The following is a 20,442-nucleotide window of genomic DNA, read 5'->3' on the forward strand; positions in this document are numbered from 1 at the left end:
GGTCGTAGCATTTCAAGTAGTTGGGATAACTATTACTTCATATAGGTAACAATTAATAATACAAGCAAGCAGCAACCAGTTTATAAACTGTCTGTTATCTCTTCAAAACAAAGGAACCTAACACTACTCATTTTAGTTTTTTTTTTTTTTTTTTTTATCTACTCACTCATTTTAGTCAATTTGTTTTTTAATTTGTTACTCATTTTAGTTCGTTCTTTTTATTCTAGTCACTTAACTTTATTCTATATGGTCTACCTTTCTTCCAATTTACCTCTACAATCCTGTAATAATCACACATTTTTGCACACTCTAATACTACTAATTTTCATATACAACCCCTCCCCCTCAATTTTTACATTTTTCTTTATCATATTATAATTTATACCCACCTAAATTCTTCAATATTCTCTTAAATTGCGCATCTCGATCAATGTTAGAGACAACATTGTTGCCTCGCTATCAACCAATTGATGATGGGTAGGGTAGGTCGCCAATTTTATATACTTATTTTCTTTGCCCTTCTTCACTATGACAACAATTATATTCACATGTGAATTTTTAAGAAATTTCACCAATTCCTAACCTTTGTGTATAATAATTAAAGATATTCCCCAAAACATATTATCTAATTTATTAATAGTACGGAGTATATGTTACTCCCTCCGTTTCATAATATTAGTCTCATTTGGAATCAATCACATAAAATAAAAAAAGAAATATATTTGGAATTTAACATTAAAGTACAACATAATTTATAATTAGTTTTCCTTATTTAACTTTTTTTAATTTTTTATTAGAAAAGCACAAGTCGTAATTGCATAATTTAAGGTAAAGATTTCCTTACTTAGAGTCATGTCATCAATCCATAAACAATTAATTCCAAAAAAATCAAGTTATACATAAAAAAATATTTAATATGGGTATAACTTTTTGAAACGCCCAAAATAGTATATGGGACTAACATTATGAAACGGAGGGAGTATAATTCATTTAAGCTCAAGCCACTTTTTTTTTTTAGGCATGATAAATAATCATTAGAAAACCCTCCGGTCAATCGCTTACAAGGGAAATTTCTAATGTATTTAAATAAAAAAATATTTCTTCCGTTTTTTTTTAGTTGACACCGTTTGACTTTTACACTATTCACAGAACATGCTTTGACTCGCTTTTGTGGTTTATAGATACGATAAAACATATTCATGAGGATCTTGTTTGAATCGTTTCAATGTATATTTTATTAATATCCACTTTTTATAATTTTACATTGTTGATAATTAGAGATATTAATCGTTAAAAACATGTGTTGGCAAGCGTGATAATAGAAAGTTGTCAACTAAAAAAAAAAAAAAAGGAAGTAGTAAACACGCTAGAGTTATTACAAACATCAATATATATCCATATTATCAAATACTAAATGGCTTACATTAGGTATCTAATCAATTGCGCGATTTGTTTCTTGGTAGATGTGCTGGATACTCCATGAATTTGAGCCGAGAGAGCGAGAGCAAGTGTTTTTGATAATAAGCTCGATTTGCCAAGTAACTATCCAAAGGCTTTTTATTGAGTTGATGACTAAAATGTTATCACATTCAATTTAAATGTTCTAAATGCGTGCCACATAAAAAAGCTAGCTGCTAATTCAAAGCATCGTATAACTTTCATAGTATTTGGGTATGAAAAATAATTGAAGGTGAAATAATACTTTACGTCTTGTTGGAAGCTAGAGGGTACTTAAAATTAATGGGGAGTGATAGTTACTCTTATTACAAAGGGAAAGTTGTGGTCCTTTGTATACTAAGCAAAACATTTACGGAATTAAAAAGTTTCATTAGCTTATGTTTGCCCAAATATGGTGTTTATGGTTTTACCAAGGACAAAAGTTAAAATGGCTTGTAGGTTCGACTTTAATTACGTGTGTTAATCGCTTTGCTTACTCACAAACTCCACTTGTAAGTTGTGACCTTGACAATTATAGCTACTTCTTCACTACTTTGCTATAAGGTTATTAGATTTTAATCTAAGTTAGATCTCGCCTCATGCATGTACGAGTCGTTGCTATAAGATATATGAGCATTATTTACAAAGAATGTTAATTGTGACACTTTGTTTTCATTTGTTTTGATTAATTTAGCTAACAAACCACCCTATATAATTCTTCTAAGGGCATGTTCACTTCACCTTAATTTCAGTTCAATTCAGTTCACTTCCTAATTTCCTTCTCTCATAAAATATTCATTTCAGCTCTATTCAGTTCAGTTCAGTTGAGCTCCAATCAGTTCAGCTCAGTAAATGTGAACATGCCCTAAAACTCTATTCGAAAATCAAAACACTATTGTACTCCCTCATTTTCAAAATAAATGCCCCATTTTGACTTTTACACTATTTATATACACTATTTTGACCTTTATTTTTTATTCATGCATAAGATTAAATATAGTCATATATTCTCTCCATTTTTTTTATTTGCATCACTTGTGTTTGCACGGAGTTTTAGGAGAGTGAATTTGGTATAATATAATAATGTGAGTGGATGAATAATTTAATATGGTAAAAGTAATGTGGGGACTGTGAAAGAGAGTAGTGGGGACTATAAGAGAGAGAAATGATAAATTATTTGAGTGGGGTTTAAAGTAAGAGAGAGAATTCAAAATGGTATAAAGTTACTATATATAAAAGTGATGCAAATAAAAAAAAAACATCCATAAAAGAAAAGTGATGCAAATAAAAAAAAAAAAAAAGAAGTATTCTCATATAGGTTCTTGTTAGAATTTTTTTCAATATTTAATGTACGATTACTAATTATAAACACCTATTAATAATTAAATGTGTTTGTCAAAATGGGGCTTTATTTTAAAACGGTGGGATTGGAGTACTGGATTTATAGAAACAGGTGGAGTGTTACGCTACTACGGAGTACGTATTTATTACCCCCCTAGTAAATGAGTGTAGACCAAGGGAAAACAGTTGCGTCAAAGTAAGAATAAAAATAAATTAGGGTTGAAAAAATGGGAAGAGGGTATAATAAAGGCAAGTGATAATACGAAAAAACCCAAGAGATATTAATTTAAAGAGATGCACCCAACAACCTTTACTAATACAAGTGAGTGTAACCTTGTATGGCATTGTTAGCCTTATGGAAAGGCAACAACACATTAACTCTCAATATTACCAAATTAAACAAGACACAAAACTTTGATAAAAGCTAAAACTATCAAATGAAGGGGAAACAAACCCACTATTTATGGTAACATTTGGTGGTTGGGAAATAAAGGAAAGATGATATAAATCTGTAAACATAAGGTAACCATGGTTAAGCACCTAAACTACCTCACTATCAAAAATAACAAAAATTAACCTCCCACCAAAACCAAACCAATAATGATATTCTATTGTACTCCATATTATTTTAGGGTCTTGTAAAATACTTCTACTTTTATAAAGGAAAATTTAATATGAATATTTGAGGAACACTCAGTGTATAAGTTTGATTTACGTAATATAAAAAATTGTAAATTAGGGGTAGTTTAGTTGTGTCATTTCCACTAATAATTAAGGTATAGTTTGTCATTTCATGTCGTGAATGGTAATTTTGTCCTTTTATCTATTTGAAAAAAAAGGTGGCTGATTTACAAATTTTGTAAATAAGTAAATCAACCTAATAAACTTGATTTTCTCCGAATATTCTCTACTTTTATGGATCTTTGTTTGTTACCATAATCCTAACTTAAAAATATCTCATGTTGGTATTTTGATATTCTCATTTTAGTTTTAGGAAAATAACAATTGTTATTAAAAATAAAATAAATTGTCTCAACAAATCTCTATGCTCTTAATGTCGTGTTATTCAATTGAGTTAAGTTTTAGTTTGATTTGAATTTAATTTGTTTAGGGTAGGTTATAATTAGATGATGAACCATTAAAGAAATTAAATAATAATTAATACAACTTGAGTTGAGTCTATCAATTGGCTGAATTGAATATAATAAGGTATTAAGGGTCTGTTCTCTTCACCTTAATTTCAGTTCAGCTCCAATCAGTTCATTTCATTTCACTTCAGCTCCTAATTTCTTTCTCTCATAAACAATTCATTTCAGTTCTATTCAGTTCAGTTCAGCTCCAATCAGTTCAGTTCAGTAAATCAGAACAGGTCCTAATTTAATAATCAAAATTGTGTATTGAGTATTGATAGATTTATTTGTCATAGTGAAATACTTATTCCAAAATAAATAAGGTGCAATATAATTCATTGAAATTATAGGAACCGCATAAGAAATAACCAAACCCATATTAAATCTAATTGTGTAAAAAGTATAGAAATCATGTTAGAAATACCACACTCCTTTCGTTTCACAATGATCTTCTCATTTTAACTGTATATGTTTATCAATGCCTTGCTTGACCATGAATATCTTTAATTGCATATCAGTAAAATATATATATATCATTTTGTACCCATTTACTATTCACAAGGCCAAAGATTTATAATCTTGACCATGTCTAAGTCTGTATATATAGGAAATAACATTATCAAGTTGGATCTTATTAGATTCGTATTGTTATGAATTTTCAACATATCAACTTTTATACTCCCTCCGTATTAATCGCAACAGTTTTCTTTTTCACTCGTTTCATATTAATTACAACACTTTTATATTTGGAAAGGACCCACCATTATTTTATAATTTCACTCTCCCACTAACCCTATTTTAACAAATATTTTTATAATGCACAATAAAAGATTTTAGGGTTTTTCTAAGCTATGCCCCCAAGTTATTGAATTTCTAAGTTGTACCCATGCTTCTTTAAAGTTATAAGATGTGCCCTGCACCTCACGATATTTTATCAACAATATCCTCTGACAGCCATATCCGTTAACAAAAGTTAAGGCGTTAATAATTTGATATGTGTCTTGTTCTAATTGGTCTAACACTTTAAAAAAAAAAAATTAAAAAATCGAAAAATAAAATAATTAAAACTTAATTAAGAATTAATTAGAAAAAAAACCAACCACCTTCCCACCACCGCAACCCATCCCATCAGCCCACTTCGTCGCCATCCGCAACCGGCTGCCCACCCTCGCCCAGACAATTTCTCCCGTCGGCGAGCCCCCGCCCTTTTCCCCTCGCCCTCCTTCCTTCCTTAACACTCCACGAACACAACCATGTGACGCAACCCAGCCCAGAAAAACCCAGCCAAGAAAACCGACCAGCTAGAAAAATCGACCATCAACCATCGCGAACACAACCAATAATCCTTTTCCCCCACCTCGAAACTACCCTCCCTCGTCGTTTCGGGGTGTGGGAAAGGGAGTTGGGGGTTGTTTCGTGATGGTTTAACGGAGGAATGAGGGTAGTCGATTGGTTGGGTTTCGAGAAAGAAGGTGGATGCGGCGGGGGTTAGGGGAAAGGAAGGGGGTCTGGGTGGATGAGATGGGGAGGTACAGTACCGATCGATCAGTTTAGGTGGTTAAGGTGGAGTGTCGGCTGGTTTTTCGGCGAGTTTAGGGGAGGGTTAGGGTTTGGCGGTAGGGGGAATTTTGATTTTTTTTTAATGTTTATTTTTTTTGATTTTTTTTTTAAAAAATGTTTTTAATAAGTAACTAGCAACAAAAATTAACAAACCCTAACGTTTGTTAATTAATGTTAACGACAAAGGTTATTGCTAATTTAAAAAAAAGTGAGGTTGAGGGCACAACTTAGACGTTTGAAAAAGCATAGGCCTATCTTAGAAACCGAACAAGTTTAGGGGCATTGCATAGAAAAACCTAAAAAAATAATTGTCAAAGTAGTGCGTTAAAAACTGCATAAAATGCAAGTGCGCAGGTAACACTTGGGAAAACAGAGGGAGTATAACAATTGTATATTAATAAATTATTTATTGAACAAATTAAACAAGACCCAACTTTATGTTTTATACATTAAGAATAATTTAAAAGATTCTTGCATCTTATAAATAATGTCAAGATTCCAAATGAGAATATCAAGTACAACAAACAAAGTAAGACCCCGTTCACTTCACCTTAGTTTTGCTGAATAGAAATAATTTTTATTGAACTGAAATTGTTTTTGCTAAACTTAAATTATTTTTACTAAACTGTAATTAATTTTACTAAACTGAAATTATTTATGCTGAAATTAAATTAATTTTTTTTACTGATTTTCTATTATATTTCTTTTTTAAGTATACTGATTTTTACTGAACCGAAATTATTTTTACTAAACTGAAATTATTTTTACTGAACTGAATTTAATTTTACTAAACTGAAATTATTTTTACTAAATATTAATTTTTAAGATCAATTAAACAGGGCCTAATAATTAAAAATTAGATTTAAAATAAGATTATGAAGAATGAAAAAGAGAAACACAAAGACTAAAAAAGGACAGAGTAAAAAAAAAAAAAAAATGATACTATTCAAAAGAGAAAACAGCCCTAAAAGTTAGGACTATCCCTATTAATTTTCCCCTTAATAAAAACATACTCTTTGAAAGGATTAGTATTAAAGTAAACTAAAAGTAGTCCTCTTTATAACGTAATTAATGTAATAGAGTGTGGATTTGTAGTGAGGAATGGGCAGATTACCCCCAAATCCCCAACCAATCAAGTGCCGGCATCTATCACTTCTTACCGCCTGTTCCCGGTCAACCCTTTTTTTCTCACCGGCTATTACCCGTTTCCATCTCTCTCTCTTTACTCTTGACCATTGTTACTCTTTATTCCCTCCGTTTTTTGACGACCTCACAACTCTCTTTTTTCCTCCATTCTTCCTCTTTCTCTCTCCTCCATTCTTCCCTCTTTCTCTCTCTAAAAAATTAATTAAAAATTAAATTATAATCACTCCATTTTTCTCGCTTTCTCCTTCTCATCAACCCATCACTACTTGGTAACGGAAGAACAGATGAGAGATCTGTGGTGAATACAGCTGAACTACTGATTTGTTATCGAACACAAAAAAATAAAATTGATTGGTATAAAAAATGAGTTCATTGGAGGTGGCGTCAATGAAAGCGACGGAAGAAGCGACGAACAAAGCAGGAAAACAACAACAAACACACGCCGGCGGCGGCGGAGGTACCGGAAAAGGTAATTCCGGCGAGTTTTCCGGCGGATATAATGTATAGTAATAAGGGTTTATGATCTGGTGTATTAGGGTGTATGATAAGTACAGTACAATTTTTAATTTTAATTAAAATTAAATTAATTTTTTAATAAATGATAGAAATTTGGGGTGCAGTGGATCCGGAAACAGCGCTGTATAAGGAGTTGTGGCATGCTTGTGCTGGTCCTTTGGTGACAGTGCCTCGTCCAAATGAGCTTGTTTATTACTTTCCTCAAGGACATATTGAGCAGGTTGGATTTTTCTTAATTATTATCTGCTTTTTTTTTTTTTTTTTTTTTTTTTTTTTTTTTTTAATAATTAAAATATCTGGGATGAATTATTTTATTATTTTTTTTTACCAATTTATTTGGAATTTATGAAATTATTATTGATGTTCTTGGTTAGAATGGATCTGGGTTTAGATTGTTTCTGTTTTTGGAATAATGTTCTTGGTCAATTTGGGTTGCTACAGTAGTTTACTCAGTCAATTTTGTGGCTTTTTTTTTTTGTAAAAACTAATGTTTTTGGGTTTTTGGGGTTTGATTAGGTGGAGGCTTCTACTAATCAAGCTGCTGATAAGCAAATGCCTAATTATAGTCTACCATGGAAGATCTTGTGTCGCGTAATCGATGTGCAATTGAAGGTTAGATTTTATGATGTTTTGAGTGATTTTGATTGTATTTTTAGCATTTGAGTAATATATATGATGGTTAATGAATGTTACAATTAATTATATAGGCTGAACCGGAGACAGATGAAGTATATGCCCAAGTGATGTTACTTCCTGTAGTAAGTGAGCTACTTTTATGGAAAGTTTGGTTTAGACTTTTGTAGAAATTGGGTGTTTATTATATTAAGTTTTGTTATTGTTGTTGTTGATGATGATTGTAGCCTGAAGAGAGTGTTAAAGAGAAGGGAACTTCACCTGATCCACAACCGCACTTTCATGTTCACTCGTTTTGTAAGACATTGACTGCGTCTGATACGAGTACTCATGGTGGATTCTCGGTGCTTAGGCGACATGCTGATGAATGCCTTCCACCCTTGGTGAGTGTTGATAGCTTTGTCTTATTTGCCATGGATGGTGATTGTTTTTTTTTTTTTTTTTTTTGAGATTTTATATTGATTTTTGAGATTTTGTATTGTAGGATATGTCTCGACAACCACCTACACAAGAGTTGGTGGCCAAGGATCTACATGGACATGAATGGCGTTTCAGGCATATTTTCCGAGGTAGAATTTCTCTGTAGTTGCTATTCTTCTTTGCAGTGTACTGTCCTGTGTGGTGTGTTTTAGCAGATTATTGATGTTTGTAGTTCTTCCAATTTAGTAATATGTTAATTTCACTTTTAGCAGTGTAGCTCTCCGCACTGATGCTCTGAAATTTTCAGTTTAGTTTCATTTCTGTTTTCCTCTTACCTTTTGGTGTCTCATTGTAGACATAGTTAGATAAGCTAGAACTGTCGTCGCCATACATTGTATGTGCTCTTGAAAATTGCTGGTACAAGTAATCTAAAAAAGAAGTTTGTCTTGGGGATACTTTGATCATTGGATCACTTCTTCAACCATCATTAACAAGAATCACTTGTCATTATATTACACGTGATTCTCTGGGGATGTTGGATAATTAGATGGTTTTTGTCCTTTGTCACACATTTGAACAATTCTCGTGGACTTGTGATGTGTTTGGCTCATTTTGTAAGAGGTCCATAAGTCCATTCTTAAATTTCTTGATTTTTTGATTGCCAGGTCAACCCAGGAGGCATCTGCTACAAAGCGGCTGGAGTGTGTTTGTTAGCTCAAAAAGACTTGTGGCTGGTGACGCATTTATTTTTCTCAGGTTTGTTGTCTTCTCCAATTTTGATTGTTTTCAATATGCTACACTTTGAGACTAAGCTCATGTTAAGCTGTAAATATATTTTTCCTATTTTATTTCCTAGAGGTGAGAATGGTGAACTCCGTGTTGGAGTGAGGCGTGCAATGAGGCAGCAGGGTGTTGTGCCATCATCTGTCATATCAAGTCACAGTATGCATCTTGGAGTTCTAGCAACAGCATTGCATGCAATCAGCTCTGGGACCATGTTTACCGTTTACTACAAGCCTAGGTATGGTTAAATTGTCATGACTGTGCCCAATTGTTTGCCTTCAACATGTCGACTAAGTGGTACTTTTGCTTCATACTGTTGTTACCCTTTCTCAGTCTGCTTGAACTTGCATAAGACAATTGATTGCAGCTGGAATAATAAGTCAGGGGTGCCTTACTTACCTCTGGAATAAAATTTTCTTGCAGGACAAGTCCTGCTCAATTTATTGTTCCATATGATCAATACATGGAGTCTTTGAAGAATCAGTACTCCATAGGGATGAGATTTAAGATGAGATTTGAAGGGGAAGAGTCTCCAGAGCAAAGGTACATCTTTAGTTATTGGCAAGAGATGTAATCCTTCTCCTGTATGAGCAGATATTGGAACTGTTATTATATGACTTTTACAGGAAATATATATGTTTTGATCTTTGCCTCAGATGTCAGTTTGTGTGATGTGCTGAAATGTGTCGGTTGATTTTTGTTCTTTTTTGAATTTGTAGGTTTACAGGAACTATTGTTGGCATGGAAGACGCCAATCCCCACAGATGGCAAGACTCTAAGTGGAGGTGTTTGAAGGTATGCCATTACTTTTACTGTGGTGCTTAATTTCATTATTCTAGACCTATTGGGAACTACTGAAGCAATGCTACTTTTTACAGGTTCGCTGGGACGAAACTTCCACTATACCTCGTCCAGATAGGGTCTCTCCCTGGCAAACTGAACCTGCTCTTACTCCTCCAACAATAAATCCCCTTCCAGTGAGTAGAGCAAAACGACCTCGTGTAAATGTGGTTACTCAATCTTCAGAGTCCTCTGCTCATACAAGAGAAGGTAGTTGTTGCTTTGGACTTACTGTATTGCATATTGGTATTAGGAGGCAATTTCACTTCCAAATCCCTATCATTATTGGCTGATTGATTTGTTGTTAACCAGGTTTGTCTAAAGTGGCAGCAGACACTTCACCTGTTGGTGGGTATTCAAGGGTCTTGCAAGGTCATGAATATCCGACCTTGAGGCCTAACCTTGTAGACAGCAATGATTCTGAAATTGCAGAGAAACCTAATGTGTGGCCCAATTCTATCGATGATGAAAAAGCTGACAATGTCAAAGCTTCACGGAAATATGCGTATGAAAATTGGATATCATCCATGAGGCCTGAACCAGCATATGCTGATCTGTTGTCAACATTTGGTGTCCATAATGAAACAGCTTCTGGATTTCACTCGCCTTATCAAACTGCAGCTACGTCACCTATGAAAAAGACTATATTAGATCAAGATGGCAGATTTAGCATGCTCGGAAATTCCTGGTCCATGATGCCTGGTAGTCTTTCGTTAAATATGTCAGAATCAAATATGAAAGTTCATTCACCATGTAGCAATGTCTCATATCAGGCCCAAGGAAATGTGAGGTATGGAGGCTTAAGTGACATGGCCATGCTTCGTGGTCATAGAATTGATAATCACGATGGAAACTGGCTAATGCCTCCCCCAGGCCAATCATATTTTGATAATCATGCTCCAACCAGAGAGACTGCAATGCAGCCCTCACGGAATGACCACGAGCCTATCAAGCAGAAGGATGGGAACTATAAATTATTTGGCATTCCCCTCATTAGCAGCTCTACAACGCAGGACTTTTCTGCCTCGAGCAAAAGACATCTTGACGAGCCTTCAACTCCCCTGACTCCCACGTTGCATCCGCTGTACAACTGTGAATCTGATCGAAGTTCAGAACAGTCCAAGGGTTCCAAGCAGATGGACAACTTGCCTGCATGCAGCGAGCAGGAAAAGAGAATGCCAAGCTCTCAATCACTTTCCCGAGATGCACAAGTGAAAGGACAAGGTCATTCCTCCAGGAGCTGTACTAAGGTACTTTAGGATCTACCTCTTTTTTGAATATCTTTGTACCCCTGGTCATTATAGTTCTAAGTGTGTCAAAAAGACCATGACTAACTTTTCTTGAATTCAGGTACAAAAGCAGGGGATTGCCCTTGGCAGGTCTGTTGATCTCTCAAAGTTTAACAACTATGATCAGCTGGTTGAAGAATTGGATTGCTTGTTTGATTTCAACGGGGAGCTCAAGAACCCTGAGAAGAATTGGCTTATTGTCTACACTGATGAGGAGGGTGATATGATGCTGGTTGGGGATGATCCATGGCAGTATGTGTTGCTTCTCTATTCAAGTAACTTTATCAACTTGTCAATTTTGGTTCCGAAGTTTAATTTATTTGCAAATTGACTCAGGGAATTCTGTGGCATGGTGCGGAAAATTCTCATCTACACAAAAGAGGAAGTACAGAAGATGACGCCGAGGCAAAATTCCAAAATTGATGAGAATATGCCAGCTGCTGGCGGTTCAGATTTAAAAGAAGCAAAACAATCACTACCTTCATCAGCATCTAATGCTGAAAGCCATTAGTAGATGACCTTTATGATTTTAGCCTTTCTAGGTGTGTAATTAGGTATTGTCCAATATTTTGATCACTCTTTACTATGATTTGAGTTTTTACAAGCTGCCTGACTGTTTTTAACTATTGTTTTTTTTTTGGCAGATTCTTGGAGCTGGCATCGATATAGGAGTATGTGCGTTACCTGTGGTCTCGTTGGGACAGGTCTAGGTGTGGCATTGAGGCCATCTTCAGGATGGAAGATTGAGTATAGTCCGTCTATATTACTCCCAATTTTGGACGTATTCTGTAGTCTTTTGGTGTTCCATATACATAATATATATGTATACCTTAATTGCAAAGAGGCATTATTAGCCTTGCAGCCTCGAATCAACCTTGTAAATAGCCGTTTTTATCCCTGACAAGCCTTTTAATGTAAGTAAGTGCTTGCGTATCTAATGATTTCTAGCTGTTTTATTATATCTTCTCATCCTTGAAGCTTCAATTCTGCCGATATATCTCACTTCTTGGATTGTCATGTTGAATTGGACATGAACTCTGTTTCCAGGTTCAGTCCAATGTAAGATAGCAGCGGATGATTCTGAATTTCTGATGGCAGCTGCATGTAGATGTTGTAGTGAAATGCTTGGCAGGAGTATACTGTATAAGTAGGATCGGTGTTTGCAGCTCACCTGAAATCAAATTGTAGGAAGAAAATGCTCGGCATTGGCCAATGTATTATGCTAATAATTCTTTCCTTGCCCTGTCAAAAATTCCAGCACTAAGGAACTGGAAGAGCATTTAATGTTAAAATAGGTCACTGGATTTTTATGTATATTTTGTTATTCAAGTGCATGAGAAATAGATGCAGATTCACCTGGGTTTCTTCTATAAGGTTGTTTACAGCTGTTGTAATTTGGTTAATTGTTTTTGGTATGGTGTAGGATGTGTATTTGCACCCCACGAATGGGGATAAATTGACCGATGGGTGCATGCTCATAGCGCACCTGTGCATCTCGCATGTATTACGCTGGCTCGTGGCTCCTTTTGATTTTGAAGCAGCCATCGTAAACATATTGAAACCTCTCCTCTCTCCTCTAAGGCTCTAAGCATTCACACTAAATTGTAACCCTAGGAACTTGCTGGAGTTTTGGCGTTTCTAAGGCTGTTCTCCTTTGAGTCTAATGATGGGCACGGGCCCGGCACGGCCCAACACAGCGGCCCACTTGTGAGCCGTGCCATAAACAAAAAATTGAAATCGGTCACGACACGGGCACGGCGGGCGGCACGCCGGCACGACCCATGCCCAAATAAAACTTGATTAATTAAGTTTATTTATATAAACTTATTTAATTAAATAAACTTATTTAATTAATAAATAAATAAGTTTATTTATATAAACTTATTTAATTAAGTTTATTTATATTAACTTATTTAATTAAGTTTATTTATATTAACTTATTTAATTAAGTTTATATAAATAAACTTAATCTAAATAAACTTAATTAAATAAGTTTATATAAATCGATTAATTTATATAAACTTATTTAATTATTTATAATACAATAAATCGATTTCTTTTTTTTATATACGTACATATTTTTTAAAAAAAAAATTACGAGTTGGCATGTGGATTGTGCCGTGGGCTGGGATGTGCCAAAATTTGGCACGACACGCCTCGAAGCCAGCACGGCACGGCCCGGCCCGGCACGAATCCCACCCAGGCACGACCCGACACGGCATGATGCCCACCTTTATTTGAGTCTCTTTGACCCTAGTTTTTCTAATTAGGAGTTTCCTTCTCGTTTAGCTATAAAAACTATATTGAATGGTAATTTCGGATGTTTTTAATAGAACTTGAGGTTTTGTAATTGGACTTGTAATTTAATAACTAAATAATATAGAAATTGCGTATACTCCATAAGTATTTAGTGTGTTATTAACGTGGTAAGAAAAAGGAGAAACATTAGGAAACCTTCCTCACGAGGGGAATTCCTAATGCATAGTGTGTTATCAACATAGTACTCCCTTCGTTTTTTTTATTTGCATCACTTGTGTTTGCACGGAGTTTTAAGAGAGTGAATTTGGTATAATATAATAATGCGAGTGGATGAATAATTTATTATGGTAAAAGTAATGTGGGGACCATGAAAGTGAAAGTATGTGAGAGAGAGTAGTGGGGACCATGAGAGAGAGAAATGATAAATTATTTGAGTGGGGTTTAAAGTAAGTGAGAGAATTAATAAAAAATGGTATAAAGTTACTATATATAGAAGTGATGCAAATAAAAAAAACATCCATAAAAGGAATAATGTGTGGTTGGTGCACCCGGGTGCACCATGCGCATGGTGCACCCGGAAAAAACATTAAGTATATTTAAAAGAACATGGGAAAAAAAAAGAACATTATAGATATTTATAAAGAATGCGAGCATAATATGTTCTTTAAGTTTGATTATTATGTTCTTTGAGTTAGAAATATATGTTCTTTACATCATACAATATACTCTTTAATGTTAAAAAAAAAAAAAAAACCGAGTAACCGGGAAAAAGAACATGTTCTTTAATGTATTATCATGTTCTTTTTGTAAAGACTTTATGTTCTTTGGCTAGAGGTGATCAAAGTTAGACCGGCCCGGCCCGATTTTGGATGGGTTTTGGGCAGAATTTTTTCGCCCCCCAAATCGGGTCGGACCCGACCTGTAAATTTTAATTTTTTGGCGGGTTTGAGAATGCGCTTTTATGCATTTTAGTTGATTTTTTTTACTCGACCCCAAAAGCCCGCACGGCCGGACCATTTTGGGCGGGTTTGGGCACAAAAATTTCGGCCCAAACTTGTCTTAACCCGAAAATTGAGCTGATTTTTTAACCTTGCCCGGCCCGCCCAATGATCACTTCTATCTTTGTCAAATGCAAACATGTTCTTTTTTGTCAAATATTATGTTCTTTTTCAAACACGTTCAACGACCCGAGTAACCATGAAAAATAACATGTTCTTTTTTGTCAAATATTATGTTCTTTTCAAATACGTTCAACCACCCGAGTAACCATGAAAAATAATATGTTCTTTTTGTAAGATTTTATGTTCTTTGTAATGTCATGTTCTTGTCATACATAAACATGTTCTTTTGTCAAATACAGGTATGTTCTTTTTCAAATACTAGCATGTTCTTTTTTTGCCTATGTTCTTTAAAATATGTCTAATGTTCTTTCCGGGTGCACCATGCACCCGGGTACACTATACTATTTTCATAAAAGGAAAGTGATGCAAATAATAAAAAAAAACGAAGGGAGTACTACGTATCTTTTACATTGTAGAATTTTAAAAAAGAGCGTCCAATGATAATAGATTTGCAAAGTTTGAAAGTTACACTTTGATCAAACATGCATACAAAGACATGATTTTAATTGTTAATTTTTTATAATTAAAAATTGATCTTATGAAAATATACAATACATAATGTGATTAAGAGCTTGTTCACTTCAGCTTAATTTTAGTTCAATTCAATTCAACTCCAATCAGTTCAGTTCGGTTCAGCTCCAATCAGTTCAGTTCAGTTCAGCTCCTAATTTCATTCTCTCATAAAATATTCATTTTAGCTCAGTTTAGTTCAGCTTCAATCAGTTCAGTTCATTTCAGCTCAGTTCAGTAAATGTGAACAGACTCTAATCCAATAACATATCACACAATAACATTATTTTTAAAATCTTGATAAAATAATCAAGTCAAAATCGATATGTGACTGGACGACTAGTGAAGATAATCCAAGTGTAACTCAAAAAAATAGAGGGAGTATGAAGAGTTTTAGAGCAAATACAAGTTTGAATTTGACAATTAATAAAATTTTAGTTCAATTTCAATACAAACTTTTTTGAATTCAACCTGGTCCATATAGTCCCACTGTGTCGGACTGGACCCTTGTACAACGTTTTGTCGTCTACGATTCTTTTTGTTTTATCTACTGGCTTTTTCATCATTTGTAGCCAAAAAAAAAAAATGAAAATCTTTAGTTTTGTAAAAATGAAAATTGTTTTTTTTTTAATGATAAAGTTAAAATTTATAAAATAATCACCAAGACGAATCTGATAAGATTTCATAAGATAATGTATTGAGGAGCCGAAGTATATGTGATGATTTACAATCAAAGTTTTCATTAAGGAATGCTCCGTCCGAAATAGTATGTAGAGAAATAAAGAAAATACACTTTAGAAATGACATTTTTCCTTTTATTCACTGGACTAGATGCGATTTTATTTTTTTAGTGAAAATCTCATTTTAAAAAGTTGAGAAAAATCTGTACCAATTATACGAGTAAATATTGAATTCTCATCTTTGGTCAGGTATATCCAAACAATTGGAAAATTATAAAAAGTTTACTTCTATTAAAATTGTAAAAACTACAGAATAGCTAATCCAGAAAAACCAAAGCACCTAAAATGAAAATGAAGGTAGATCAAACTAAGAATAGCACAAAAGCCTTCAAGCTGACCACCATTACAACTTCAAATATCTCTTAAACTAAAAATAGTTCTTAAAGGGGGTAAAAACAAACATGTTTTGAAAACAACAAACTTCTTTATCATCTTCTTTGGATCCAAATCTTGAAACAACAGTCACCATTGGATTCACACGTTGCCGTTTCCCACTACTGTCGAGCCATGGAAGGTGGCTAAATCCAAGAGCATAGCTTTGATTTGGTCAGGGTGCAGATCCTGCCCATCCTTACATTGCTGAAAAGGACAACAATGAAAGCCATCAGTGAGATACTCGTCTCTGAAAGCGCAACAGATAAACGAGGTATGCTACTACAAAAATTATTGCTGACATGTTATCAATATCATCTTGTTGAATGACAATCTGATGCATGACACAATTCATTACAGGTACTTATTACTGACATGGCATTGGCTTCTCTGTTTTTTGGTTGGGAAAGGGGGGTTTAGTTTAAACCAGTACACAATTCATGAGTCACAGATGCAAATGAATACAAGATAGAGAAAAGGGAAAGTTACCTCAGCGCGGAAAATGTCCATTGCAAAGCCATTGAAGCAGCTGATCACTGCTTGCTGGATGTCTAAACCAAGACCATCTAAAGTCTTCATGGTAGAGAGCAAGAGACCTGGTCTGCGGCCGCAGAACATGTGGATGTTGACAGCTCTACCTTCCCTTAGCCTCACCTCAATCTAAAAAATTAGAAAATTCAGAAGGTTGTACGTAGATTTTCTGTTCCTCTCCTAGCATGAAACAAGATGTGTGCTAGTACAGAGAATTTCTTCTATTGTGAATTCAGAACATGAATTTGCAAATTAAAATTGTTGTTGTCATAGTTGGAGATTAGAATGAAGCATAATCTTTAAATTTGGCCTCTGCACGCCGCAAAAACAGTACAGCAGACAAATTTTTGTGACATCGAAATGACATTAAGATTATATTAAGTAGCTAGATAAAGGTTGGAAAACTTCTGAAACAATTTTTTAGGCTAATTCACAAAACAAAGTATGAAAATACAAGTTACTAAATTCAGGGAATACTTTCCATATATTGTTAGTGAAGAAAACAAGTACGGTAACTAAGGTTAATGAAGGAAATTCATGAAAGAAGACCAAAACCTCACCCTTGCAGGCTGACCATTGGGGCTTGGCAATGAGCTAGGACAGAGTTCTTCCTTGATTCGAGATGGTAAGTTAGGCAGTGTCGGTGTTAAAGGATGGAAATTTGTTGGCTGCGGCAATGAAGAGGGTGTCGATTCCAGTTCATTGTGGAGATCATTGATCTTTTGTAGCAGCTCCTTCAAATACTCAATAGCATCCCCAAGTATTGAAGCCCTATCCATCTGTAAATGAATTCAATTCATCATTTGTTGGTAAGTTGTTATGCTTCTTTTGGGCAGCTCGAAAGTACAACATCAAAATTTTGTTAACATCAGCAAGCAATATAGAAATCTGACTACATCTTCTCTTTATTTCAGCAATTATTGTAGTATTCTACTCCAAATTAAGCAAGAATCTTACATGTAGAGAGAACAACTATAGTACTTTTTGCGCAAAACAGGCATGCATTTTCATCGAGTTACATAAATGTCACAGCAGAAAATGTCTCTCTATCTCACTAAGAGTCTAAGAAGTACAAGTCACACATACACACACACACCATCGACCCTTGGTTCCATATTCCAAAAACACCTCCTACTAGGACACGAAACCAAATGTGCCCGCCTTTTAATATGCTGAATAAGAAATACGGGTTATGATATATGCAACTTTTGGAATCCATGATAAAATCAGGAGTCAATAGGTGTTAAAAAATACAAGTATATTGATCGATGCTTAATAGCTCCATTTTTAGCTTTCTATGCTCTTTGAGACTACATATATTATTTTCCATAAAATCATATTGCTCAATACCAGAAATTCAATTTATCACTACTGTCCTCCTCACTCTAACAAAGATTATTTTACTACTACCTCCGTTAAATGTTAGTGGCAACTTTGGAATATTTTATATCTCACAAATAATACCCCAAAGTTACAACTAATATTTAACGGAGGTAGTAAAAGTAGTAGTTACTCTTATAAGACAAGTACTACTTAGTTTTCTTAAAGTACACCAGTACAGAAATGAATGAATGCAATCCCCATAACCTTGGTAAGCATTTATTACTCAAATTGTTTGAAATTTGAAACAATATTTAGATTGGATGTTTGCAAATTATTTAATCTTTTTTATTCAAGGCTAAACGTTTATGTGAATAAAACGTGTACGTATCCCCAATAACCGTCTATTGTGAGCTAGACAACCTAATAATTAAAAGTTTGTTAAAGTGGCAATAAATTTTTACAAATAAACAATCCTTGATCTTACGTTACCAAGGGAAGCAAGATTAATGAACCAAAAAATGTGCAAATGCAAGCAACACCTAAGCTTAATCTCGAAGAAAACAACTAAGCAAGTTCTACATGATTATTAACCAAATGGGTTTGTTATGATATAATCTAGTTCTAGTAAATTGAATAACATTAGTAATTTATCTTAATTTAGGAAACGAAATTACATACATACAAGATTGAAGAAGAGACGTTGTAGATGTCTCTTCTAATGTAACTTAACTTTTAGGACAGTGGTCCACTTGTATAGACAATAAATAACAAGTCCACCAGATTCATGTGAGTTGATTTAATGCTTAACTTTCATATAGTATGCATTTACACCACCAAAGAGTAACGTTACATTGCAACCAATGATGTGATGTACCAAGAATATCAAACTTTTAAACTCTCAATTTCAACAACTAGAAAATAGATTTGATAAAATGAAATGTCCAAGCATCAATGATAGCAGTACTACTACTAGTCTACTGCCTAAACTCACGAGATATCATAACAGCACAAATCAACTTTGAATAATTCTAACAACATGTAACAATTGAACTCAAAAAAATCAACGAAATCACGAGGAATCGATAAAAAAGAACAAATTAAAGAAATTCTTCACCTTACTGATCTTGGGGACGACAGATCTTAGCATGTATAGCCTATCATTGAGCTTCTTACGACGCCGCCTTTCGGCCATTAGGTTCTTAGCCGGTAGGCCCTTCTTCTTACCTTTGGAATCGCCCCCGGTTAATGTGCTAGTATTATTGGAATTAGTACCACCATTTTTACCCCCATCATTTCCACCAAGCTTAAAATTGTTATTCTCGGTAAAATCATCAGAATCATAATTAAAAGCTGAGCCATCTAAACTAACACTATCTAAAACACCCAAATTCCCAAATTTCCTCTTCTTATCATTATTATCACCCCCAGAATTTTCCCCAGAATTTCCACCCAAATTCCCAGAATCATCATTATTATTATTACTATTATTATTAGCAAAACCACTTTTTCTAAGGGCTGCTCTTTTCTGAAAAAGAGTAGGTTGTGCACCAACAGGTGCAGAATTATCTAGAGGTTTTAACAACTTTGATGCTCTATTCATAAACATTGTATTCCCTAAACCTTCATCAAAACCTCGAAATCGAGAACCTGAACCGGAACCTGAACCTGAACCAACTCCAAATCCATCATTTTCTCCCAATTGAAAACTTGTAAAATGAGGCTTAGACCCCAAATTTGGACTACCCATTTCATTTTGAGTACTAAATTCACTAAACCCAGTTAAAATCCCACCACCAACAACACCTCTGTTCATCAAATCAGGAATTTGGTGATTATGATGATGATGAAAAAACCCATTACTTCCAATATCAAACCCTTGAGTTAAAGGGTTGTTAAAAATGGTGGGTTTTGAAGAAAACAAGTAAGAATTTGAGTTAAAAACAGAGGGTGAAGGTGAACAAGAAGAAGATGAATCAATATGATTTAACAGCAAATTTTCAGAACCCTCATTTGGAGTTGAAAAAGTAATAGAATTTGGATTAGTGATAGTGTTATACCACTCATTCTCAACTTCAAGCATTGATTTGAAAGTTGCTAATGAAGCAACATCAACCCCATCAACAAGTTCTTCTCCGTTATCGCCTCGGCCGCCGCCATTGTTGCCCCCAACTGCAACAGCAACAGCAACAGCAGCAGCAGCATCAGCACAAGGATTTCTGTTCCATGTAACTGATGGATTTTCCTCATTTCTTTCATTCAACCAGCCAACAGAATTTATTCTTGACAACATTTTTTTTTTTAATTTTTGAGAAATAAAAGAAAGGATTTTAAATTTTTTTTGAGAGAGATTGGAAGAGAATTGAGAGCGACAGGGCAGTTAAATAGAGCAGCAGCTAAGTAGAATGATGATGTTGTTGCTGCTGCTTCGAACGTTACAGTAGTTTGTTGCATATAAGTGCTGATTTTGAGTGGCTTTTTTTGCCTTTTTTAT

At 34.4% G+C, this 20,442-nt stretch overlaps 2 protein-coding genes across 6 annotated transcripts; one reads left to right on the forward strand and one right to left on the reverse strand.

Moving 5' to 3' along the window:
• The first annotated feature begins 6,723 nt into the window (after window positions 1-6,723).
• LOC145567401 (auxin response factor 2B-like) lies at window positions 6,724-12,468 on the forward strand. 5 transcript variants are annotated; one of them, XR_014095597.1, is made up of 16 exons: window positions 6,724-7,083; window positions 7,220-7,350; window positions 7,647-7,742; window positions 7,838-7,888; window positions 7,991-8,146; window positions 8,248-8,332; window positions 8,849-8,939; window positions 9,040-9,204; window positions 9,390-9,509; window positions 9,686-9,761; window positions 9,845-10,016; window positions 10,119-11,056; window positions 11,157-11,347; window positions 11,432-11,649; window positions 11,740-12,013; window positions 12,143-12,468. XR_014095597.1 is itself a non-coding variant. In XM_081626669.1 (15 exons), the coding sequence occupies exons 1-14, from the start codon at window positions 6,978-6,980 to the stop codon at window positions 11,604-11,606; spliced, it is 2,553 nt and encodes an 850-aa protein (XP_081482795.1). In that variant the 5' UTR covers window positions 6,724-6,977; the 3' UTR covers window positions 11,607-11,649; window positions 11,740-12,409. The 5 variants fall into 5 exon arrangements, 3 of the variants coding, with proteins under 3 accessions (XP_081482795.1, XP_081482796.1, XP_081482797.1); XR_014095596.1 differs by having other exon boundaries at window positions 11,740-12,009; XM_081626669.1 differs by having other exon boundaries at window positions 11,740-12,409.
• Window positions 12,469-15,936: 3,468 nt separating this feature from the next.
• On the reverse strand, window positions 15,937-20,442 carry LOC145568601 (transcription factor ICE1-like). Its single transcript, XM_081628031.1, has 4 exons — window positions 19,066-20,442; window positions 17,189-17,407; window positions 16,587-16,757; window positions 15,937-16,304 (listed from the first exon to the last, which is right to left on the reverse strand). The coding sequence occupies exons 1-4, from the start codon at window positions 20,239-20,241 to the stop codon at window positions 16,200-16,202; spliced, it is 1,671 nt and encodes a 556-aa protein (XP_081484157.1). The 5' UTR covers window positions 20,242-20,442; the 3' UTR covers window positions 15,937-16,199.

Source organism: Chenopodium album, chromosome 11 (genome assembly GCF_948465745.1).
Source record: "Chenopodium album chromosome 11, dcCheAlbu1.1, whole genome shotgun sequence".
NCBI classification, from domain to species: Eukaryota; Viridiplantae; Streptophyta; class Magnoliopsida; order Caryophyllales; family Amaranthaceae; genus Chenopodium; species Chenopodium album.